Genomic DNA, 27,239 nt, shown 5'->3' with positions numbered 1-27,239 from the left:
AATCTACTTAATCACCATCTATTTTTTTAAAAGTTACTTCTATAACAAAAGCTCCAAAAAAAAAAAGACAATTTTAACAGATTTCCATGTAAAATTCAGCATATGTTTATATTAGTAATACATTACTTGTAAGTGTAAGACTGGAGTCTCTGTTTCATTAGCTTGGCACAGTCATCCAGACAGCTGCTAGTGTTCACTTTGAACTGACATCTTTCTGCCTACAGCAGTGTGCAAATGTATTAGAACACCCCATTGCTTCTGTATTAGAACAGCGCATTGCTTCTGTATCAGAACACCCCATTGCTTCTGTATTAGAACACACCATTGCTTCTGTATTAGAACAGCGCATTGCTTCTGTATCAGAACACCCCATTGCTTCTGTATCAGAACACCCCATTGCTTCTGTATTAGAACACCCCATTGCTTCTGTATCAGAACACCCCATTGCTTCTGTATTAGAACACCCCATTGCTTCTGTATCAGAACACCCCATTCCTTCTGTTGTTTTGATTTGTTGTGCAAATTAAATAAAATCACTAATTTAACATATTGGAAAATTGTCAAAATAGGCAAATTAGTGATTGTCTAATGATGCTAATAATTAGTGATTGTCTACTGATGTTAATAAGCTACACAAGCAATTCATTTAAAATAGTAAGAGAAAGGGAACACATCGCCACAAATGGTAACCTGCATTAAACATTGTAGAAGTTGTTTATGATGCCTAAATAATTTTAAACGAGTGCCTGTTGTTTCTATATCACCAATACTGCCGGAAAATTGAAATTCTCACACCTAGTTTTTCATGCAGGTTGGATAGAATTCAATTTTGGCGTGGAATTTACTTTGGCTTTATTGACAGTTTTGATTGGATAGGCAATAATTCTTCCACCAATCAGAGTGTGGCATACAGTGAGTGATCCTGGCCTCTGACAGACTGGCATGCAGCAGAGGTTAAAGAAGCATTGGACAAGGGAAAGAATGTGCCGGCTGTCAGAGTGAATATGAGAATATGAGAATGGCAGTGAGTGATGAAGCCAATGTGCTTGAAAAAATTAAAAGCAGACCGGACATTTACATCAGCGGATTTAGGAAATCTGGAATTTATGATGCGATCAGGAACTCGTAAGCAATGTTATCTGTGCCTGCTACTGTGGTACCTGTACGACTGGTCTTTTTTATGTTAAGCAATTTTGTGGGTTTTTTTTACAAGGGGTTAATTAAGTACTGTAACAACCAAAATAGTTTATTCCAAACTTTTTAGAATGTCTGTAACGAAAGCAAATTTGCTTTGGATCGTTACTGTCTATTCGTTGTAGATGCTACTACTAAGACACCCACCAGGCAGGTACTACAACATCCCTAAACAACATGTTAAAATAAATGTTAAAAAAAATACTGTATAACAATGATTTGATTTTGCCAGTGCTTGCTAGCGTATTAACTAGTTTGAAATTTAAAGCATTTTTGTTTCTGTATTGTTAAAGTTTTCACATGTGGCAATACTGTTGTACAATTACTAGATGATACTGTGATCATTCCACTGTGTGAACCAGAGATACATTTTGAAACTGCTAGTTAGCAAATGCCTACCGTTAAAGTGTACTGCAGCTATGAATCCTTTCCAGTTACTGGTATCTTAAAAGTTAAGGATTACATAACAATAAAGCCTCCTTTGTTCTTATCCAAGTTGCTGTGTCGATTATTTACACTTGTTCATGACATGCAGGACGGTGTATACAGGACAGGACTCAAGGTGGCTGAGTTCAGCTATTTCTACGTCATTGTCCAGTGTCACAGAGTCTGTTTTCACGTGGTGTGGGATGTACAGGGCGTATTTTGCTCCGAGGTTCAGCAGAGGGCAGGAGCAATGGTCCACTGTGATGATTGTAGGACGAGACAGGGGGACAGCGCTCTTGTTTTTCATCACTTCCAGGATGTCGATCATCACATAGACTCGTCGAGAATTCTGAAAAGCCACGCTGTGCATTGTCCCCAGGAGAACTAAATAAAGAACACAGAAACAAACAAGTCTGTAAGTGACATAATGCTAATACAAAGTTAGTAAATATAACACACACTGTGTATAACTCACATGACTGAGACACCCATAAATGATGCAGGTTATACACTGAGCATTATGGTATCCCCAGATTCTGAAACACTGTGGTGAAGAATGTTGAGCAGCTGGATCTTTGAGCTATATATATATATATATCTATATATATAGATATATTATATATATATAAATATCTATATATTAATATATATATAATTATATAATATATATATATATTTATATTGTATAAACGAGAAAGTCTTGAAGGAACAGTAGTCATCAGAAATTCGTTAAGCCAAAAAGGTTGGACAGCTATGATCTTAATAAAGTGGCACAGAGGCTTTCAGGGAGTTCAAAAATCTTACTGTAGGCAAGAGTGGCACAGATGATACAGTCAGACTTAATGGAAACAGACTGCATGCTTATTCATTCATCTAAAGGAAAGTGTGTACCCTTGCCTGCGGCTGCAAAACTGGAATAATAACTTATACAATGGGCTTTCTTATCTTAGTGGGCTTTAATTCAACTTTAACATTGCTGCTTTTGTAGTATCATGTGTACACTGTAAACGGTCTGAATGTGGCAGTTGTATGTGTGACACATGCTATACAAAGGTACTGTGGTTTGTTCTTTTTTTCTGCTATGTGCTGTACAGTGCTTTGCGAGACTTTTGTATAAAAAGAGCTACATAAATGCGATAAATAAATAAATAAACAGCTATAATGCTACTCTGTAAACGCAAACTAAAATCTACTTGTTGTGATACAGTTCGTTCAGAATGGTATTACTTTAATGACACTCAAACAGAGTAAGACACCATGTACACAAGAAGTGGAACACATATATATGCTCCATTATTAGACCTATGAAAAGCCCGGGGGCACAAACCAAGGTCTGGGAGGACAAACAGCTGCTGTATTACCTCTCTTTCTGCACACTGTTGAGTCTTCAATGTCTGCAAGATGAACCAGTCTGCAGGCTCTTCCTAATAAAACAAACAAAGACAAGCATATTAATGAAATAGTATTACATGAGCAACCTACCACAGGGAGATGAATGGGGTCAAATAACTGGGCAGTACATTATACATATTAGAGCTGTCAATTAATCGCAGTTACCTTCTGCGATTAACGTGTACATTTTTGGGGAGGTTACATTTTTTAACGCACGTTAATTGCACTCTTTTCTTGTCACTCTTAACATGTTGCAATTCATTTCCTGCGGCATCATTTTAGTGCATGCCAGGGTTGAATGGGTGTAGTCACTGTCTGAATCTGAAATGAGTCACAGAACGGCATTATGCAGCAAAGCACTCAAACTGAAGGACTAGTGAATGGGGGTGTTTATTTTTTTTAAACTTTCTGATGATTCATTGGATACAAAGAGGGTTACTTGTATCTCCTGTCAAAGTGAGTTCCAGTATCAAAGAAGTGCATCTAGTATGCTGTACCACTTGTGTGCTAAACATGCTTTCAATTCTCAAAATACACTCTACTAGCTTTTTCTGCTACAGACATCAACAAATAAAATCCATCAGTTTCGACAGAGTACTCTTTTAGAAATTCAGGATCGCAGCAAACACATGAATCAAGCCAAGTACCATACTAGAAGTAAAAATTATTATTAAAATTATTATTATTATTATTATTATTATTATTATTATTATTATTATTTAAATAGCTATGAAAAACAGTTTATGAGTAAAGAAAACTGTAAATTGTAAATGCAATACGGTAAATAATAAATTTACATCACTGTGATTAAGCAGTTGGTTCAAACAATTTAACAACAAATGCTGGACTGTAAATAAATATAAAACTATAAAGAGAGGACAGAAACAGGAAAACAAGAGTTTTTATGTTGGGTTGTTTTTTAGAGGCAATCTTTGTACTACTGCACACAGACCAAAAATCAGGCTCAACGTTTCATGAAAAGCTTTTCATTTCATGAAATGTTGAGCCTGATTTCTGTAAGAGGCTTAGCGGTCCAGTGGCTTGGTGGTCTAGTGGTTAGCGAAAGGAGCTTGTTACCAGGAGACTCCCAGTTCAATCCTCGCTTAGCCACTGACTGTGTGTGATCTCTTGGAGGGTGAAATTCTTCCCACCCATTCAATAGCTTCTTTCCAGATGTTTGCTTTTTGTCTGTTGCTATAAAAGTCAAAATATGCTGTTTTTGTTGATGTAAATTACAGCGCAAAATGCTTTTCAAATATCCTTTTCAAATAGTGATACGGTGACATTGCCTTTAAAATGGAATGTATCTTACACAGTAGGTTCAATGACACTTATTCAGATAATATTGTTCCGTATTAAAAGTGTCCCTCCAATCATTTGCTACAAAATGCACAAGAAAAATAAGAATAAGAAGGAACAGACCCTGACCTGTGCTCTGTGCTTGTTCACGTTTCTCAAGGAGACGCCCAGCGCAGCAGGAGTCCTGGGAGGTCTCGTAGTAGTGATGACCACAGCAGGAGAAGGCTGAACGCTTCTTGAAGACCAGACTGTGATCTTTGGATGAGCAGCATTCATGAGTCTGCAAGTCAATGAGAAGCTGGCCACAGCAGCTCTGCGATCGGTGAGGATGTGACAGGGTATGTAGTGCCCCACTGCAGCACTTGAAGGTGGCGTTCGCTGGGTCGTATGGGTGCGACCCACAGCACAGCAGCATTGTGTTAGTCCTGGGGTGGCTGAAACCAGAAAAAGATTAATGAACTGGACTGGAAGCAAACACTTAGAAAGCTTACTGTGGACTACTTCAACCACAAAGCTGCACTAAATTTACAACTTCTCTGGTCCTGGTTTCTTTGCTGTGCTAAAGTACTGGTTTGGGTACTTTGCCAACTCCTTTTAAAACTAAAGACTTTTAAAATACATGTGATTCCTATAGAAATAGAGAACAACAATCTTTTATAATATGTGGATACGATGGATGTTGTATTTGCACTAAAAACATTATGTTCTGGGTTTTATGCCTTAAAAAAAACAAAAAAAACCAGTGAAAAAGTAAGTAAAAAGCACTATTGTATTAAAAACTGTTTTCTGTGGTACAGGACAGTTGCACAGTAACTGCACAGTTTACCAAGTTTTCACTGTGCTGATGCCTTGCTCAAACATAAATCTCACAAAGCTCACAATATTCGCAGGCAAAAACAAAAGCAATTGGTTCTTACTGACTCATCCACTTGGCAATCTAATATGCTAAGGTAAGCACAAACAATGACTGTTGTGAGATTCTGCAACCTGCTTAACATGAATCATGAACCCTATTTGTCTGTAAAATATGTTATTATTGAGCGCAGTTTACAGTAAATCACAATCTACATGAAGACTAACCTTGTTAGTCAAACCTTTATTTAGTTTGAGAAATAATACATAAACACTTACACTAATTTGTAAAACATAACACCACATACAGCATAGAAGTATATAAAGACATTGATATCACCGTGTAACAAATTTATTTATTTTTTTTTTGTTCCTGGGTAGTAAGTGTTATTTCCTAATTGCTTATGCCTCAAAAGTATAGAAAATGGCTATTAATCCCCCACAAACTTTGCTTTTGTGAAGGACAGTGATATTTCTAAATATCACTATTTCCAATTAGAAAAAGGGCGCTTTTATGTCTTTTCGTTCACATAAAGTCAGAAAAAAACAACATATGAATCCAAATTAACATGTATTTATACTAAAGTAATACAAAAATTACTACAAAAGATTTAGAAGTGAGTAGTTTTTCGAGATTTACGATTATACTGTAAATTCACCTACAGGCATAAGTCCACTCGAGAAAGCTGTGTTCTTAAATATAAGGCAAACCGGCTTTTCAGACCAAATGAAGCAAGAGAAAATTGAATACCTTTTTCCCTTGCAGCAAATTTCAGTCAAAGGATTGAAAACGTGATTCCCGCAGCAATGTTGACCGCTCTCATGTGCAACTGTGCCACAAACTGTCTCCTTTGCGGGACTGAAGGGGGTATTTCCACTGCAAACAGTCTCTCTGTCTGTCACTCGATGCAGAGTGTCGTTGCAGCACACGCTTGTCTTTACATCATAGGCAGAATCACCACAGCACTAAAATAATATAAAAAAACATAAAAAAAACATAATAAAAAAAAAGCGTTTCAGTCAACTTTTCTACGAACAACCCTCTATGTCTTCAGGCAGATTATCCTATTCTTCCGCGTTTCTAGTTTATTAACAGAACATCTGTTTATATATATATATATATATATATATATATATATATATATATATATATATATATATATATATATATATATGATTTATACACTGATTTGTGTCTCTTATTCAATATTTTCCCGGTACTGTTTTCTAGGAAATAGACAATATTATGATTAAAATGTCGCGTTATTTTGTCTTTCGCAGGGTAATAAGCATAAACAAACAAAACACAAGTGCAGTCCAGATGCAAACGTAATTTGTTCCTTACCTCTTGGTGTACCCATGCTTTTAATTCATGGAGCATTCCTAAACAGCACATGTTCAGTTTGGGGTTGTAGCCATTTGAGTTGCAGCACTGCCCACCATTCAATCCGGTACCTAGGCAATACAGGGAGACAGCTGTTGGGCAAAATGCACTGTTCTTGCAAAGGCAAATCAGTAACAACAATTCACGTTTCTATAGCTCCTTTCATCACGAGGATTCCAAAGCGCTTCACACTCACACGCACACACGCACACACACACGCACACACAAACGCACACACGCACACACACACACACACACACACACACACGCACACACGCACACACACACAATAATATATATATTTTTTTATCTTTATAAAGTTGGAATACAAAAAATTTGGAAAACTACAAAGCAACCCCGTTACATATCACTTTGGTTGTTAATAGTAAAGTTACACTGGTATGTTAACCCACTAGAGTTATAAAACCGAATTTCCTAAGTTACATTACACAATGCTCTTGCACTGTAACTTAAACGTCATGTTCTGCTGTATTCTACTGTTCATTCTTAACTAATGCACAAACACGTTAACAAATGTGTTTTATTGTTTGCTAATATAATTACTTCATTTTCCGGTAAATTTCTAGTCTTTTAAAAAAGACATTTTAATTAAGATTTAAATTCATTTTAAAGACAGCGGTCCGTTTTAATTGCTTACGGTTTAAACCAACCATCAACCAAGAACAAATTAACTGTAAAATAAACCCAGTCATGCTTATTAGATCAAAAACAGATTTCCTGTACAGGGCTGTGTGTAATTCCCGAATTTCACATTTCAATGCTTCCCTTTTAAACAGAGATTAATCCATTTCACAGTAAATCGATTTTGTTCTTACCATTGTAATATTATGCCGTACTAGGTTTTACAATGATTACCTATGCGTTACCTGGCCTTCACTGTGCTTTGTTGTATTTTTCGGCAGAGTGGGTGTGCACCAAACCATCTCATGCATGAGATCATTGTACATGAGATCATTTTTTTTTTCTTTTTTTAAATACAAAACATGTTTATTTTTAAAGAAAAACTTAATTGTTCTGTGAAATGTGAAAAATCCCAAACTCACTCACTACTATTCCATGGAACAAAATATTCTACTAATCCTTTTTTTAAGCCTATAACTGAGATGGATTTGAGTGAATCCTTTTTCCCATTGGAACTTTTTTTAAATGTTATTTATTTGTATTTACTTAATTGCATTTACATAGCACTTTTTATACAAAAGCATCTCAAAGCATTGTACAGCACATAGCAGATAAAAAACAAACCACAATACATGTGTATAGCATGCCACACATACAACTGCCACAATCACACCATTTAAATAACAATAATACAAAAAGCAGCAATTTTAAAGTAACACTAAAACCCAGTAAGATAAGAAAGACATTTTTTAAAAGTGCGTTTTTAGTCTTGACTTGAAAACTGTTATGGTCCCAACTTCCCTGACGAACAAAGGCAGCATTCCATAATTTTGGAGCTCTACAAGAAAAAGCCCTACTTCCCGTGTTGCTTTTGTTGATCCTAGGAATAACCAGCAGCCCTGCATCCTGTGATCTCAGAGTGCGGTTTGGAAGATACAGGGCCAGAAACTCTTGCAAATAACTAGGTGCTAATCCATTCAGGACCTTGTAAGTTAACAGTAAAATCTTAAAATCAATTCTATATTGCACAGGGAGCCAGTGCAAAGAGGCCAAAACAGGGGTAATATGTTCACTTTTTTCTGATTTTAATCAGAATTCTAGCAGCATTATTTTGAAGAAGCTGTATACAGGATACCATACGCTTTGGGACACCAAAAAAGAGTGCATTATAATAATAAATTCTAGATGAAACAAAGGCATACATTAGTCTCTAATGTAGTGTACCATGATATATATATATATATATATATATATATATATATATATATATATATATATATATATATAGATATATAATATATATATATATATATATATATATATATATATATATATATTCTTCTCTAATATGAGTCTCACATGATAGCTCAGGATCAAAGACGACCCCAAAGATGTCACATACTTCACCACTTAAGTTACTTATTCTTTTTAAGATGTGTTATTTGGACGCAAAGTGAGAGAACTCCTTTAGTCATGGAGAAAAAAAAATCTTAGGCAAGAGTGAGCCTTATAAAACACAGACACGAATTGGGAATATGTGTACACAATTATATTTTTAAAAAATGGCATTGCTGGCTACAATTACAAAAGTGTGACAAAGCATAGGTAAGCATTGTACTTTTGAAGACACTGATAAATACTTCTGGTCGAAAAAATATAGTTGTTTTTTTTTTTTTTGTATTTTTAAATTTAGTACTACTGGGTATTTTATAGTGGATGAAATTGATAAATCTACAGCAAGCTTTAGCGGTAATTTAGATTTGGGGTTTGGAACACAGTCAAAGGATTGATCGGCTGATCTTAAAATCTTCTTTTTACATTCAGGTGACTGGTACCTGAATAAAATATTGCTCTCACAAAAAACTAACATAAAATTCTATTATTTTATCAGCATAACTTATGTAAAATATATATATATATATATAAATTCTAGATGATGCATTAATAGGGTGTGCATTAATGAGCATTTCTTACCTGGGGTAGAGGAAACTATTCCCTCACAGCATGTCTGGTCCGAGTGATAGACAACTCCTTTGTTAGATGTCTTGTTAATACAGCATCTCTCAATTTGAGGGTCAAAGTAAGTGTCCCATCCACATGGCACTAGATTTTTTTTAACATTGCAGCTGTGGATTATAAGATTGGAAGAGTGAGCAGGGTTATTTATGATTAGGCACTGTTTAATCTCTATATATTCGGAGAGGATTACAGCTATGGCCAAAAGTTTTGCATCACCTACAATTCTAGGATTGAGACATTTAAAAAAAAAAAAAAAAAAAAAACTCTATGAACATAATTTAGATCTTCCATTTAACATCATGTCATCAAAATGATATGCAAAAAGTGTACCGAAAACCATAATAGTAGTACAGTATTTCATGTTAGATTTTGAAATGTCACATTCTTCAATTTTTGTCAGTTTTTTCATTAAGTACTATGGAAAACTACAAAGCGGCGTGCAATTCAATATGTTAACGTAACACTATTCAGCAGGTTTCATTGGACTTTGCGAAGCAAAATTAGTTAGTTCTATGAAGTGATGCAAAATGTTTGGCCATCACTGTAAGTTTCATTTCTTGTGTGTGTTGTAATCTCAGATAAGGGTTCTATTTCATCCAGTTTAGCACAGATGCTGGTGGGGAGCCACCCCCCCCCAAAAAAAAAAATACCCTTATAGAAGTTTACCCCTTGCCCTGTAGCACCTGTAAGTCACCTTGGATAAAGGCATCTGCCAAATAAACAAATAATAATAATAATAATTTAATTATAATTATAATCAAAGACGTGCTCGCACAAGCTACCTACCTTTTCCCTCTCACCACCTTGCTCCCACAACAAGACAGTTCAGAGGAATTGTAGATGCGATCGCCGCAGCATTGCATTGCGGTCCCCCCTATTCGCGGATAAACTCGATCACTGCAACAGATGTGCGTCTTCTTGTCCACGCATTTGTTTCCACAGCAGTCTTGGGTCTTTGCGCAGAGTTGCCCACTGCAGCAATGGTGCATTCTGGTATCATAACTAATTTCTCCCTAAATAAAAAATAGTGATGTTTTGTCTTCATTAAAAGATAGTTAAGAGTGTTATTACACGTAATTATACCAGATCAGTTACCAGATCTATGCTGGGTGGCATTGATTTTGAAGTGTTGGGTGTAACTAGACTTGCCTGGGCTAGTCCCAAAATTCAGCAAAAATTAAAAAAAACTATATACACACACACACACACGTGTATATATATATATATATATATATATATATATATATATATATATATATATATATATATATATATATATAGATAGATAGATAGATAGATAGATATATACACACACACACACACACACACACACACATATATATATATATATATATATATATATATATATATATATATATATATATATATATATATATATATATTAATATACACAGATATGCTCTTATTATATAAAAACCGTATTACGACAGATATGCTCTTATTATTTTTGGCAGAATTGTATGTTATTACTGGCAAGTAGCTTACAGAACTGTCTTCAGTCTTACTGTAAACCAAGGAATAACGTCTGGGTGTTTTTTTGTTTTTGGTTTGTTGCCACTTTTAGATAAGCTTGTCATGGTTTCTGACAATGAATCAGTGTCCCCCAGCATTAAATACTCCTACACACGCACCCGAAGAATCGCTTATCAAATTGTGATTTAAACATTTCAACAATTCTTTACATCATGCTGTGATTTGCAGCCGTGGTGTATGCTACTGTCATTACTCTTACCTTTAAGGGAAGTGGCTCTTGGATGGTTATTTCCTGCCTCTCTCCTGGAATATAACAACAATCACCAGGTTATTCACAATTGTGCTGACTTTCTTCTGAAAACAATTAGTGGAGTTTATATTATGTAGAGGCATAATGACACACCAAGGCAGATCAACCAGGTTTGAGACACCTACTGAACTCCAGCAATACTTGTGTCTACTCAGATACAGAGTCAGTCCTCCAAGCTTTTTTGTAGCTACAAAAATAACTCAATCAATACTCCCCATTTGTGCTAACATGTAGTTTAAAACAGACATCAGGTACAATCAAAATGACCGTCAGGTCCTGTGACACACGGTAATGTTCCTTGTTGAGAACACTGCCATTTTCTCTGCTATTGTCAACGAGATTTCCTATACAGATATGTACTGGATCATGACAACCAAAATCTTGGCCGAAATGAGCACAAAAGATGCAGAGGAAACATACAGAGAGAACACAGCTGTTTTATTCAAAGATAAAAAACGATCACATGGAACACTAGTTAAGAGATTGTTATTATTATATACATTATAGTACTAGTGTATCACTAATCTGAATGCTGCGCTGCCACAGTAAGGGCGGATATTATAAAAATGAAGGGGGTTGGCAATTGCCTCCAAGTAGCTTTTCTAATTGGTGCAACAGATACTATAAAAATGTATTGGAATCTGTGCATTTGATAGATTCTGTAACATATGATATGAATATAATGTAAACTTGCTTATGCTCTTACAATGTAATGTAAAGAGTGTGTGTATGATATGGTTTAAACGCTGACATTGCATTTAAACATTCATAAAACAAAAGCAGGAAAAGCCATCAAATTGCCAGTTTCCATGTCATTGACGTAGTGTGTGCGTTATCAGTTTCTGAAAGGTGACTATCAACTTGATCTCATAGCTGGGCAACATAGATGAGAAAACAACACTGTAAACAAGATGGAACATTTCAGAACTCCAGATCAAGCAAGGCATAAAAAACAAATTTTGCTCTTGGCATAAACTCTCACTCTCTGGTAATGCCTTCAGGGCTCAACTTGCACAATATCACATACTTCATCACTTAATAATTGTTTATTCGCTTTAAGATGTGTTATTTTGGACACAAAGTGAGAAAACTTAGAATCGCTAAGATTCTCGGCCGAATTGAGCACAAGAGATACAGAGGCAACATACGGAGAGAAAACTCAGCTATATTTTATTCAAAGATAAAAACCGAACACGTGGAACACTGTTTATGAGATCTTAAGCAAGTTACCAGAGGACTTCTTGTAAGCCATCAAATTACCAGTTTCCATTCCATTGACATATTATTACAGTGTGTGTGTTTTTTCAGTTTTTGAAAGATGACTATCAGCGTGATTTCATAGCTGGGCAACATAGATGAGAAAACAGTACTGTATAGTGTTGAATTCACCCCTTAATGGATATTTAAAAAAAAAAGAAAAAAAACATTTGAATTGATTCCAGAATTACCTGGAATCAATTCCAGCATTACCTTCTTTATGGTTATTGATGACAGTCATATCAGGGGAGCATATTTCAACGTCTTCATTAAATAATTTAGAACCACAGCATTTGTCGTTTGTTGTTTTTTTCTTCAGGATAATGCTCTGTTTTTCTCCACAGCATGCGTGAGTTATAGAGTTGTAGGTTTCTGCAAATCAAAAGATAACAGCTGAGAGACGGCTGTAATTGAATACAAACTGAGAGGCTGCGAGCCTGCATTGATTGGGCCTTGTTTTCTGGTCAGCTTCCTCCCATAACGACTGATAAGAACCTGAAGACATTAATGCCATGCATGTTGAAAATCAACAAAACATAGATGTATACTGTATCTCCGAACATGTTACTGCATATGATCTTGGTAACTCGTAACTCATCTAGTTCCTGGTAGCTGGTTGATCTCAAAACTTTGTCAAGTTGGATCTCAATTGATCCCAATGATTCATCATCAACAACATGACTAGGTAGCCCATTCCATGTGTCTCCTACCCTCCTGAGCCCATCTGGTCCTCTGGTCCTGTTTTCTGTACTGCACTTATGATCAGCATATTCAAATTTAGACTTATGAAGATGGAGAAAAATATACGCATCAACATGAAAACACAAAAACAACAAAAACAATGAAAAAGTACCTCAGCCTTAACCCTTTGCTGGTCAATGTTATATTTATAGAACATACCCTCACCAGTAAATGGTTAATGTACATGACATTATTATTATTATTATTATTATTATTATTATTATTATTATTATTACTGCACTACAGTACACTAGGCACTGGTAGTTCCAATGCTCTCCAGTAAGTTTCACAGGTAAGGTAGCACATTAGTGACAAACCTACAAGATCAAAGAACAATACCCACGAAAAGTAATAATAAACTAATGATCAATTAACAGTCCAATACCGTCTCCACAGCACCGATCATAGGTGTTATGATAGGCCGTGGTTCCACAGCATTGCGACACCATTTCGTTATATTCCATAGACAGCTGGCCTGAAGGAAAAGACAGAATACAGACTGGAGTCAGGGACATGTTCTTCTAACTCCTGTGGCAGAAACAATCCCATTAGTACATGTGGTAGGGAACTAGTGGTATATTTGAGAAGTAAAAAGAATGAGTTAAGGTAACACTTTACGTTGTGTCTGTAATTATTGGTTATTTAAAGAGTATGTATTGGAGTTCTGAAAAATATTTACTACATCTGTTTAAACAATGCACCTGTCATTTTTATTTTCTTTGTTAACATCCTGACAATTTTTTAAAATGTTATTATGCCTAGTTACAGCGTGCTTAATGTGTAATTCTTTTTGCATGCTATAACCCTATCCCTAAACCAAACTCTTTTCTGATACAGTTGTGTACTTTGATGTAGCAGGCAACTGAATCCATTCTGTGCTGCTAAGAAATGAATTCACTGTTTTAGACCCACGAGAACATGTGCATTGATCAGTTTCCATGCGTCAGCACAAGGGCATTTTGCATCATACAAAAAGCAAAGCTTACAAACAGCCATTGTTTCTGAATACTGATAATTATCTTGTTTTAGTGCCTGTTTTTACCACACAGAGTCAGAGATAATCAAAGCAAACAGAAAGGCCGATACTGATACCATCTCCAGCATGAAGGGGAGGGGGGACTTTCATCAAGGCATTTATTGTATAGCATGACAAGACCGCATTTGTCTTAAAAATGTATGTTTGCTGCACTACGAGCTATTGCTGGGAGATAGATTCCATTGTGTCTCTTATTTCCAGTCACATGCATGTAAAACATAAACATTTGAGTTAAAAGATACTTCAAGCAATGTATACGATGTGTCTGTTTAGATTTTGCATCATTCCCATCAGAAACTTATTCCTTTCTTAACCATGTAACCTAGCCTTACATGAGATCATCAAGTTTTTCACTCTTCAGTGAAAGTCACAGTGAACTCAATAAAGGTTGGGCAAGAATAGAAAACAGATATATCATCTTGCCATATTATTATTATTTTTTCAGTGTGGTGCAGGCTGTTTGAATTTTGTTCATGGTTATTTTAACCCATCAATCTGAGTAAAATTAAATGAAAGCTCTCATCGCGGTTATTCATGTGTTCTTCCGATACCACTAAGAATAACATAATATTAAGCTGAAGTATAATTCTTGCTGAAATTTTAATTTAATGTCAGCTGCTTTTAATTCAGCTGGTTTTGAACAATTAAAAAAAAAAAACAGACGATAATCATTAGACCTATCGCACAAAAAAATCACTATCACACACCTGACCACAAGTTTAGAGACCATGTGTGTCATCCTTACGTTGCTGAGACCCGAGTCATGAAATAATTCCATGTATCTTACTTGTTTTGCACTTCTGGGAAGTTTTGAAAGGAACTAGTTTAAAAAAAGGCATCAGTCTCAGAACATCTGTTAAACTTGCACTTCCTGTTTCATTTCACCTACTAAGTGCCTTCTGAGTCAAAGCATGTAACTGACATAAGCATGTCAGTCAATAGGGGAAGGAACTGGTTGGTATAACAAGAGGGATGGGGGACAGTTTCATCTTCCGGAGGAAATGACCAAGCAAGTGTAACACTAACTGAAAGCAGGGCTTACAAACAGAGGTTTAGTACCTTATGTAATGTTTTAAAATCAAAATAATGTTTAAAATACATGTGTCTTTTTCCAGAACTGCAAATTTGAAGATAATGGAAGTGCAAAAAGTAGAATTGTTTTGTTATCTATTACCATTTTAAACACAGGCCTGCAGAGGTCAGTGGTTTGCAAACATGGTCTAGTAGGGTACGTACACCATAGGATGTCAGTAGCCATAGCAATAGCTGTTTTTAAAGTTTTTAGTTTGCGTATTTTAACTGAATTGCATAAACAGAGAGGGGCACTAAATAATAAGGTGTTAAAAAAAAAAAACATTCCTAAATATTTAACATTTCAATACATTTTAATATCTTTTACCTGCACAACAGGATGCATTGGTCCTACTGTAGGCTATCTGTCCACAACAGCTAAGGCCTCCACCAGGGGAAACATAGCCATGGCAACAGGTGTGACTACTGGGGTCAAAGGTCGTGTCTCCACAGCACTGGTGGTCAGGAGATCCAGGCAACACTTGTCCATCTTCGCAGCAAACCTGATAATTTCTGAAAAACATTTGGTTAAAAATATGAGTATAGTTTACCGGTTTAGGGTTATGACAGAATGGTTGTGCTGTGGCGAGGTAATAATGGAACTCCTCTGTTGTTTTTTGAACAAGGAATCTACCACGGCAATGGCATTATTACTATTATACTATAGCTTAAAAAAGTCATTTATCTATTTATCTCTGTCTGAAATAATCATTGTAACTTTGAGAGCAGGGCATGAGCGTTTATGGCAACAGGTGTCATTAGTTGGTATCATTTCATCTGTGCTTTATTTGTCGTTCCAATCTTGAGTAATAACCGAATTGCTGAGCTCCATAGAAAAATATGTACAAGAATAAATGGTTATTACTCTCTCATGCAGAAAATGTAATGGGAGCAACAAAGGCATACAGTGTTTTCTTCTTTTAAAACCCCTACTCAATACTTTAAGAGCAGTGCAGAAACCAGGACCAGAGGACAGAGTGGAGATAGGCTTTGACAGAGAAAATAGACACTTCTTCACAAGGAGAGTATGGAAAGGGTTACCTAGTCATCTTGTTGAGGCAGAATCATTTGAAGACTCTAAGGATCCAACAAACTTTTGAGATCAACTAGGTAATAGAAATCGATTGAGCTTCAGACAAGCCGAATGACCCTCCTCTCGTTTGTAAATGTTCTTATGTCCTTACATTTACAGCAGGGTGCAATTGTAACAAATGTTTATGTCTGGATATGTGGAGCTAGAAGCTGGCCCTCACCAGACTTGGCTTTATTTCAAACTAAACAAGTCTGAGAGTTTTCCCTGACACAGAATTGAGTAATGTCTTGGAGCAATTTATATTGTCTAGAAACATATATGAATTCAGATGCCAAACTGTCCATCCTGACCGTGGGATAAGAAAACTATGCTCTGGAACATATCCTTTCCTGTAACCTTCCCAGTGTCTAGAGAGTAGCAGTATGTATTTATTTTATTTTATTTTATTTTTTTTGCCTATCTGAATCAGTTCAGTTTTAGAACATCTTCAGCTTATAGAAAGGTTACAGGTACAGGATCCATTCTCACAAAGACACTGGGAAGCCCAAAGATCAGATAGCCAGCTAAGCATTAGACAGTATCACAGTGTTAGCACAGTGCCAGTTCAATCTGCTTTACATGTGTTCGCTCTGTTGCTAACTCAATCACTTGTGCAAAGAGGTGCTTCAGGGCTCAGAAAGAATAGAGGGAGGCAGGAAAAAGCCACAAACAGTCGGAATTCTTTGCCAATAAACTGAAAAAATACAAGAATAGAAAAGAGTTACAGAGCAGTCCTCTGCCTTTTTGTAATGCAATGCACACAATGAGCATTTCATTTACAAAGTATTTCTTCTACAGTATATTCATATCAGTTCATACAGTATATGGCATAATATATAGTAGAAAATTCCTTGCTTATGAGAAACAAATGTGATTCTACATCAGTGTTTTCCTATTATGGTTGACCATCCTTTATTTGTATTTTTGTGAACCAAGCCCAAGCATAATTGAGGTTAAAAACAATGTGGCACTTAAAAGGTTCATTTTTAGTAGAACCCATCTGTAATGAAATTCCATTGAAGGAATACTAGAACACTATACCAAAGACAAATAATGTGTCACTCGGAAAACTAGAATTTAAACAGTGTAGTCGTGAAAGAGGTTTAGTGAACAACTCAGATAATTGGAGTTAAATCCACTTGATCCTGTCCTTTTTTTATTTTGACATAGGTTTAGAAAAAGTGCAGTGGGTGTCATTTTATGGTAAGTAAGGGGGAGCTATGCTAATATTTTGGTTATCGCGCGTCATAAGAACGTACTATTAACTAAACACACATTGTATTAAGAAGGGTGTTTTCAAGACCTTGTAAGATCTTAGAGTGACATTACAGAAACGTTCCCTTATTTCTTTCCTAATCGTGGTCAACTGGTGTGTTCCCTCATACATAAAGAGATTTGTTAATGAGCTGTACTAAACTACATACTATTAATATGTGGTTGGTTTTACTCAGCAGTGCGACCACCAGAATAGCTTCAGTATTTAAATCTGAACTTCATTCAAGGTAAAACAAAATGTGACTGGTAAAATGCATTTGTTTTCAAAGAAAGGCTGGAAATGCTATAATTATTGGAGAAGTGCTTTTGTATTACAGTACTTTTCAACAGCAGGGCTGTATTGATTGAGCAGCATGGAGTTCAGCTTACTGCTGCGATTTCAACAGTTTTATCAGCAACACCTTGGGAGGTGTGTGGATATCTCCACTATACAGGATTTGTAAAGAAATGTACAGTATTAGCAGATTAACCTGATATTAAAGTTAATGTTTATAGTGGTCTAAGTTTTCCCTCTGATGTATTGCTTTTAACATCAAAAAGTCCATGCTCCCAGTGGTAATTAACACTTATAACCCATATTGTGTAATCTTCCTTGTTTATTTAGCTGACTCCCTTATCCAGCTATATCCGAACTATACATCAACTTCAGAGTCACTTACAACACAGTATGCTACTGTTACTGGAGGGAAAAAAAGCCTGTTTCAGCCCTGTCCTAGACCTGCCTATACCCCAGGCATAAAGACACAATGTACAGCTGTGGCCAGAAGTTTTGCATCACTGTATAGAATGAACTCATTTTGCTTAATAAAGTTGAATGAAACAGGTTGAATAATGTTACATCATGCTGAATAAAGTATATAAAATTATGTTCACACAGTTTTTAGTTTTTAGTTTTTTTTTTATTGTCTCATTCCTAAAATTCTAGGGGATGCAAAACTTGTGGCCTTACCTGGTTGTATTATAGAGTATAGACTTTACAGTTGTGAATATTAGTCACAGTTTTTATCTGTCCACTTCCTTTCCACTTGTTACACCATACAGTAATTGTGATGATTAGTGGTCAGTATAGAAACTTCAACTTGACGTTATCAGATTCATCAGAATATCTCTTCCCCTTTCTGTTGTGTAACTGAGGTGAGAGCCTGGAGACAGAAAGGAAATTTCAACTGCTTGTGGCAAACTAACATTGTAGGAAACATCCTGGCAACATCCCGTCAAAGGCCAAAGGCCTATACACCTTCCCTGGAACTATTTTTTTCAAGAAATGTAAGGAGGAAGTGCCACCCTGGAATGTGCTTCACATGAGCAGGAATAAATCATATGCCATGTTATGAACTGTAGTTGCTGATGCAAAGCAAATAATTGATTTTGATGAAGCATATTTGAGCTGTTTGGTTTACTTCTTATTAAAATACATTTGAGAGTGAATTGGGTGTCACGAGGAGGAAACTGACAATTTGATCCAACCTATCAGCACACTTTAAACCCTGCTTCACGCACCTCCTCACTGCAAAAATAAGAAAGTTAGCGTCATTTTATTTGTGGGATGCGTATGTCCCTTGTTCTTTAAAGGGTTAGGAGCTACAAGGTTCTCTAGTAATTGTTAAGAGCAAACCCCAAAATACATGGTCACGTTCCACACCTCTGGAAATCCGTGTTTACTGCTGGGTGTAGATGTTTTGGTCAGTGAGCCATGCTGGAATACTTGGTTTTATTATCTTCCTGTGATAACGCTGTCCTATTGACAGAAACAGTAGCCTGTTGGCTATGACTCATCATCAGACAATATCTAAGTTTGCTTTATAAATGTATGGACAAGGTTTATTGAGGAGGTGTAACCTCATGTCATTTAATTATTTCTCAATTCAAACAAACTACAGCTTGGCAAACACGTTTTATAATTTGCATGTATGACATCTAACAAGCTCTAGGGACGACTGGAAAGATATGCAAGTATATACATCAATCATAACTTCTGAAACGCTCATTCAAAACATGTTCAGCAGCAAAGAAGTGAAAGTATATTGAGGAGGTCAGTTTCTAGGAGGCTGTGTGGTCCAGTGGCCTAAAGAAATAGGCCTCTAACTAGCAGGTCCCTGGTTCAAATCCTAGCACAGCCATTAACTCATTGTGTGACCCTGAGCAAGTCACTTAACCTCCTTGTGCTCTGCCTTTCAGGTGAGGCGTTGTTGTAAGTGACTCTGCAGCTGATGCATAGTTCACACACCCTAGTCTTGTATCTTGTAAAGCGCTTTGTGGTGGTGGTCCACTATGCAAGGTTTTATGTAAAGATTATTTTTACACCTAGCCCTCTCTCAGAAAGGGGGTGGTCATAATGATGATGATTATTAATATTTATTATTTATTAACAATAATAATAGTGTGACTTTTATCCTCCTCCCTCATTGCTAATATACCCTTGTCAGTACATGGGTGTGGTCTACACGCCAGAAAAAGGCCGCCTGCAAATGTTTGCGAGCAGCATAAGAACAGCCTTTTCAGTAGCAGAGAAGGAGAGAGAGCTGAAAGGCAGGCAGGAGGAATTACTGCTGTGAGTTTGTTTAACAACGAGCGCCAGAGCATGTGTAAATTATTTTATTTGCAAATCAGTGACCACCAGTATGGAATTTCTTCGGATTCCCTGTGATTTTTCTACCAGCTTACTGGAGCGAAGCTCTGTGTTTTATTTTGGGTAGTAATGCCTTTAAGGTTTACCTCCTGAATCCTGATAAGTATAGCCACTGTTTTCTAGTGTTTGCTTGCTAAATTTGCTCCTTGCTTATGCCCTTTCTTTTTAAGGTATTTATTTTTACAATATAAAGTTATGTTGGTTTCGGTACTGACAGTTATTTGAAGTATTCAATGGTCTAGCAATTGTAGTCATTCAGAACTAATGAATGATTGTTGCATTTTTTATAGCATTTATAGGAATATTCAATAGGAATATTAAACATAAAATGTATATATTTGAGTTGAATATTAAAAAAAAGTGGGATTTATTAATACATGTGTTCATATTTATTTTATTTTGATTTAATTATGTTCCTTTTATTTGTTTTTTTAGGTAATCATTAATGCATGTTCAGTTAGTCTCATGTTAAGTATTACAAATTGCAAGTCTTAATATGTTCCCTACACATTTTTTAACCAAAGTGCGTTTGACATTATGTTGGGTTGGAACATTACTGAAGGTCCTTCAATCCCAGCTAGCGTGCTGGTTACTGCCATGTACTTGACACTGTGGTACAGAGATTATCTCCAAGTTCCACGGATCACCTCACCGCAGTGCAAGTCAGCCAAGGAAAAGTGTTTTTTCTTTTACGATTTGAATAATACATATTATGAAAAAGGGATTTAAAAAAAAAAGAGATATGAGGTGCCATAGTGTATACAGAAGATACAGTAGTTTGGGGGAGGCTTAGTCGGACTATATTTTGTTAACTAGTACATGATTACCCAGTTTTTTGTGCACCTCCTTTCACAAGAGACTTTTCAATTGGGCACAATGATAAAACACTAGCTGACAGTTAAGTAGCTATAACAACACCCTCTCCACTGTCAAACTGATTTATTAATTTATTATTTTCAACACTTGGCAGATGCAGATTATATATATAACAAATTTGCTGTCGTCTACCAGGATAATGACGTTGTGTGATGTAGAATATAGGAATAATTCCAAGCAAAAACTGTACTTATAATGAAACACGTGGGTTTAGTTGAAAAACAAAACAACTGCACTGATGGTGCAAACAAAACAAAAGAATATTTGTAGAAAAATATTGATGTTTGGGCAAATTACATGACATTGTTTCACCCGAGTGAATGCACTGACATAGTGCACGTTTAATCTCAGTATCTGGTAATCGTGGCACAGCAGTGATGCAAGCAGAAACTGCAATAGAAAAATTCAGTATTTTGAAAGAAATAGATTCTATGACATGAATAGAAAGGTTGAGGTATGGAATGATTCCATACAGGAAGGGCCTGGTTTTCAAACTGGACACTGGGGGATAGCATTGAGAGACCCAGGTGGAAAGTGGAAATCAAAGAGAGGAGATGTCGTTTCTTAGGCCGAAAAGGGACTAGATTTGCAGCAGTAAGCGGCAATAAAAAGATTTAGTGAATTGAGAATCTCAGAATTTGATATTATTAAATAGCTACTGTGTAATGACTATTGTCTAGAAATAACATTACAAAGACTAACATACTTTATTTGCACACTAAAAAAGTTTTTTAAAGTAAAAGATTCCACTCTGAATATCACCTCTGCATTCACTTTCAATATGATATTAGATCAAGCATTGCCAAAGTGAAAATACAAACCTTAGAGCTTTCCCATAGCTTGGAAGTTATTAAAACTCTGGTCCCTTATCTGTAACATGCAGGAAAACTGTAATTGTGCATATCACACTTGCACAACGCTGTACTTAATCACTGCAAAATAACAATGCAGTTGATTTTTTTAACTTGCAACAGGTTTATAAACAGTAAACTCATTTATAACAAGTTAACAAGAACTTAGCAAACTGTTCAACCCTTTGCAGGCTTTCCTAATTGGCCTGCCTTAAATCAGCTTTCTCTCTGTCACTGAAAAACACCCCCTATAGTTCTCTCAAAACACTTCCATGCCTTTGATTCTGAACTTGGCCTGCCTAGTCTAATTCTTAAAGAGACACATGTTAACCTATGAGTGTATTTTCTATTGCTATTTTAATACACAGGGTTTTTTTGTGTTTTATTTTTACTTTTCAAACCAAGACAGAACACATTCTGTCCTTGTGCATTTTGAGTGGGAAAGGCCAGCTTACATGTTATATTGCTTTCCTCCACAGGCCCTCAGGTTTGTCATGCTTGGTGGTTGATATCCATGGTGGCACTGATCACCTACAAAGACAAAAAAAAAATGGAAAAACTGGTAGCAGCTGGTAAGTTCACACTTTTCTTTGGTGTTTCTTTAGTTTTTGTAATCTAACATGAAATACAGTACTGTTATTTTAGCTTCCGATGGACTTTTGCGATCTCATTTTGTAGTTTTTTTGATTACATGATGTTAAATAAAAGCTCTAAATTCTGTTCAAAATCTGTTTTTTTATAATTTTTTGTATGTATCAATCTAAAATTCTAGGCGATGCAAAGCTTGCTCAAGTTTATTTACGTATTTCTAAATCACATCATCATGGGTGGATTTAATTTAAGACTGTTAAAGATGCAATAAACCCAGGTCACTACTTCACATACTGTAAAACAAGAAGGCATGGAGGGAAGTCAAGAAAGTTTAAAACAGAATGTAAAAAACACTGCACAGTGTTATAAATGCATCCAGCTCCCTGTCAGGTGGAATAATACCATCTATTTAAAACACTGGGAACAACTAGATACTATCCTTTTAAATTAGGTCTCCATAGCAAGTGCAAACAATAAGCTAAGAAGGGACAAGGGTCTCTTCTTGCTCACAAACTTTTCTCTATGAGGAGATTTGAAAAATACGTAGTTTATTTACAGATTAAAAATTACAGTAGACTTATGAAAAGGTAAACCTGAGAGACCCACTACCATGTTCTACTTTTCACACAGAACACAATTAAAAAAAAGAAAAACTGTAGCTCTATGACTAAAAGTAAGAATTTTAGAGTTGAAAAAAAAAAAAAAAAAAAAAACTACATGAGCGTCATTTAGGTCTTTCATGCGATCGAAGAAACTACAAAACGATATCGCAAAAGTCCACCGGAATCCATAATAATTGTACAGTGTGTCATGTCACATTTTAAAAAAAAAATTGTCAGTTTTTGGATATGGAAAACTACAACTCGATATGCAATTCAATATGTTAACGTAACATTATCTGGTAGCTTTCATTCAGCTTTATTAAGCAAAATTAGTTCATTCTATAGGGTGATGCAAAACTTTTGGCCACAGCTGTAAACTGCGTCTTTATGACTGGAGTATGGGCAGGCTAGGACAGGGTAACATACAGTGGCCTAGCTTTGCCACGCTTCCCTAAAGCCACAGCTGTATGATGCATTTTATTTAAGATATTCAGTTAAAATACTTCTGTTGAAAATATAGCACTGGACCAACAAAACAAACTACAGTACATCTAAATGGAAGCCTACTTATTTTAAAACACAGTCCTTTCAACTGTGAATTTTTGACATTGTATCTTTTTTGTGTTCCCTGAAAAATAGACAAGGGTTGGAAAGGGCCAAAATGAAATTAACCGTCACTGAAGTGAAAAGTTAATAGGGTCAAATATGTGAGTGCTGACGTTCCAGGCTCCCTCTGGTGGTCATTGTTAGCCAGGCACGGTTTAACCGGGAAAGCTCTAGACGAGTGTTAATTATTCAGCTTGGATTTTTCATTAATATTTAACAAATAAAATAATGAGCTTTGCTAGCAACAAAACTATACAAGCAGCTTATGGTAAACATCCTTTTGAAGCTATGTTTATCATAAGCAGCCAACTGGAGATGAATCAAACTGGAACTGTGTAAACATTTAATGTTAAAGTCACTCAAACATAATAGTTATCAAGCCTCCACTAAACCGTAAACTACCCACACAGAGGAAGCAATATTTTAGCCATGGAATGCCTTCCATTAAAATCCCCTTCTGTCACAGGTTTTGAGAAATTCGAGAAGCATTTGAGAAATGTTAAAACAGTTTATGTTTTAACAGTATACTATATGGATTTTGAAAGCTGCCCTGCGAAAACTATGAAAAAAAACATTATGTATTATAAAATAGATACATAACTGAACTTAACATGGCACAATTATACACACACTGACTAAAAGGAATATAATATATATATATATATATATATATATATATATATATATATATATATATATATATATATATATATATATATATATATACACACTGCAGAAACAGTATGGATGAGTTTCAAACCCATTTGTTTTTAAGAAAACACACCTGTTCACATTAGGTATTTCATTTAAAACATTTTGCAGTCAGGTTGTCTATTTCTCTTTTCAGAACTTTTTAACTTTTGGGATAAATTAACAAATTACACTTTGGAGTTGTCTAAGTAGTTTACTATATATTTTATATATCCATCTTTTAAGGAGTACAGCTCTGGCCAAAAGTTTTGCATCACCTAGAATTTTAGAATTGAGAAATCATTAAAAAAAAAAAAAAAAAAAAAAGCTATATGCACATAATTTAGATCTTTTATTTAACATCATGTAATCAAAGAAACTACAAAATGATATCGCAAAAGCCTACCGACTGAAGCCATTTGTGGTGAAAGTATCTTTAAAGAAAGGATTGGTGAATATAATACTGACAAAACACAAATTTAATATGTTACATTTTTCTTCAAATTAGTGAAAAAAATTTAAGAGAGCGAGAGAGATTAAATACAAACTTACCATACAAAGGTGTTACACCAAGCACTGCAAGCACCACTGAAAGACAATATTTAAAGAAATCTTAAAAATAATATATTACCATAAAGAAAAAGTGATATGCAGTAATAATAAATGCATGCTTACCAAAGAAAAATAATATGTTTGCCATATTTCAAAAATACTTTGGCTGCAAATGATGAAAAACTGGCATCACTTATCTTTTATACACCTACAAATGGATGGCTGGCTGATGTCATATCCTGTGACAACATTTGAAGATCAAACTATTTCTAGTGACTCTGTTAAGATATAATTTATTTCCTTGTACCAGGCAAGAAGCTGGTGGTCTTGGCAGTCACTTTGAAGCTGTTTGATTACATAATTTTAACTTTCTTATTTTAGCTTGTGAATTGCATTGTGGTTGCATCATAGCAGCAAAATTGTTTTGACTTGTGTACAACTACTGAGGGATGGCGCAACATTTTAAGAGTAGTTATTTGGCACAGTGACAGTAATTCAGAGCTGTCCTTGGAAAAAAAAAACCAGCATAGTAGCAAACAAAAATAAATAAATATTTGGTTGTATTTCTCTTTTGTTTTGGATGTAATTTTCCTGAAAGAGACATTTCAGGTGATCAGTTACTTTACCCCAGATTGTCTCTCCCAGTTTAGAATGCAGCAATCCTCTGCACAGCTCAGGAGAGCCTCAGGTCAGAGTCAGTCTCTGATTCCTCTACAGCCCTAGTTGTAGACCCTTTACACTCTACAGCTTTGGACAAAAGTTTTGCATCACCCTATAGAATGTTAGGATCGAGACCTAATGAAAAAAACAACTATATGCACATAATTTAGATATTTTATCTAACATCATGTAATCAAACAAACTATAAAAGGATATCGCAAAAGTCTACCGGAAGCAGCAGTACTAATACAGAATTTCATGTTAGGGGAAAAAAAAAAAGTCAGTTTGTCTGTTTGGTTTTTTTGTTAAGTATATGAAAAACTACAAAGCAGAGGCATGTAATTCAATATGTTAACGTAACATTGTTCATCGGGTTTCATTTGACTTTATAAAGCAAAATGTGTTCATTCTATAAGCCTTTGGCCATAGCTGTAGCGTGTGGCAACTGGCTTGGTCCTGGAGTATTGGGCACAAAGATCAGCTCTGCAGAGATCTCCTTGAGCTCATCAAGTGATGGGCCATTATAGTGTAGTGTGATGAGGAGTGTTCCCATACCATGCTGTGTGCTTTTATTAGATATTAGGTCAGTAGAGAGAGCAGTGATGTCACCACCAGCTGCTCACATGCATATTTGTAACTTATTACACTATGTAACACATTTTTGGTTCCTGGGTAGTAAGTGTTATTTCCTAATTGCTTATGCCTCAGAAGTATAGAAAATGGCTATTATTCCCCACAGACTTTGCTTTTGTGACCAGGACAGTGATTTTTTTGAAATGTACCTATTTCCAATGAGAAAACAGTCTTTTCGTTCACATAAAGTCAGAAAAAAACAACATATGAATCCAAATTAACATGTATTTATACTAAAGTAATACAAAAATGACTACAAAAGATTTAGAAGTGAGTAGATTTTCGGGATTTACAATTATACTGTAAATCACTTTCACGAATCAGCCCCCAAATGTAGTCTCCCATCATATTGTTGTTATACTGTCCTTGGTAGCGGCGTTCAAAGTCCAGTATATCCTGGTGGAAGCGCTCGTCTTGCTCCTCCGAGTACGCTCCCATATTCTCCTTGAATTTATCAAGATGAGCATCAAGGATATGGACTTTGAGGGACATCCTACAGCCCATTGTGCCGCAGTTCTTCACCAGAGTCTCAACCAGCTCCACATAGTTTTCGGCCTTGTGATTGCCCAGGAAGCCCCGAACCACTGCGACAAAGCTGTTCCAAGCCGCTTTCTCCTTACTAGTGAGCTTCTTGGGGAATTCATTGCACTCCAGGATCTTCTTTATCTGTGGTCCGATGAAGACACCGGCTTTGACCTTTGCCTCAGACAGCTTAGGGAAGAAGTCTTTAAGGTACTTGAAGGCTGCCGACTCCTTATCTAGAGCGCTGACAAATTGTTTCATAAGGTCCAATTTGATGTGCAGTGGTGGCATCAGCACCTTCCGGGGGTCCACCAGTGGCTCCCACTTGACGTTGTTCCTCCCCACAGAGAACTCGGTCCGCTGTGGCCAGTCCTGCCTGTGGTAGTGTGCCTTGGTGTCCCTGCTGTCCCAAAGGCAAAGATAGCAGGGAAACTTGGTAAAACCTCCTTGGAGACCCATCAGGAATGCCACCATTGCAGCCTCTTGATGCCATCTCAGAAAAATGCAGATATGTATCCACTTAGGCAGCTGGAACTAAACTGAACTGGTGGGCTTAAGGCCCC

General features: G+C 36.0%; 1 protein-coding gene across 1 annotated transcript; it reads right to left on the bottom strand.

Moving 5' to 3' along the window:
- Positions 1 to 500: 500 nt before the first annotated feature.
- Positions 501 to 25,688, bottom strand: si:ch211-195m9.3. Its single transcript, XM_041234773.1, has 14 exons — positions 24,985 to 25,688; positions 24,862 to 24,897; positions 22,276 to 22,351; positions 15,446 to 15,630; positions 13,396 to 13,485; positions 12,483 to 12,641; positions 10,962 to 11,005; positions 9,995 to 10,221; positions 9,164 to 9,315; positions 6,509 to 6,618; positions 5,915 to 6,129; positions 4,441 to 4,745; positions 2,982 to 3,044; positions 501 to 2,004 (listed from the first exon to the last, which is right to left on the bottom strand). The coding sequence occupies exons 1-14, from the start codon at positions 25,007 to 25,009 to the stop codon at positions 1,703 to 1,705; spliced, it is 1,989 nt and encodes a 662-aa protein (XP_041090707.1). The 5' UTR covers positions 25,010 to 25,688; the 3' UTR covers positions 501 to 1,702.
- Positions 25,689 to 27,239: the final 1,551 nt, after the last annotated feature.

The sequence above is a fragment of the Polyodon spathula genome, chromosome 35 (genome assembly GCF_017654505.1).
Source record: "Polyodon spathula isolate WHYD16114869_AA chromosome 35, ASM1765450v1, whole genome shotgun sequence".
NCBI classification, from domain to species: domain Eukaryota; kingdom Metazoa; phylum Chordata; class Actinopteri; order Acipenseriformes; family Polyodontidae; genus Polyodon; species Polyodon spathula.
This window is presented reverse-complemented; position numbering and strand designations above follow the sequence as displayed.

Coding starts and splice junctions, on each gene's coding strand:
- si:ch211-195m9.3 (XM_041234773.1), bottom strand. CDS start 25,009: ATGGCAAACATATTATTTTTCTTTG. Junction 10,222..10,961: donor AAGAGCCACTTCCCTTAAAG/GTAAGAGTAATG, acceptor TTTTTTATTTAG/GGAGAAATTAGTTATGATAC. Junction 6,130..6,508: donor AAGCATGGGTACACCAAGAG/GTAAGGAACAAA, acceptor ATATTATTTTAG/TGCTGTGGTGATTCTGCCTA.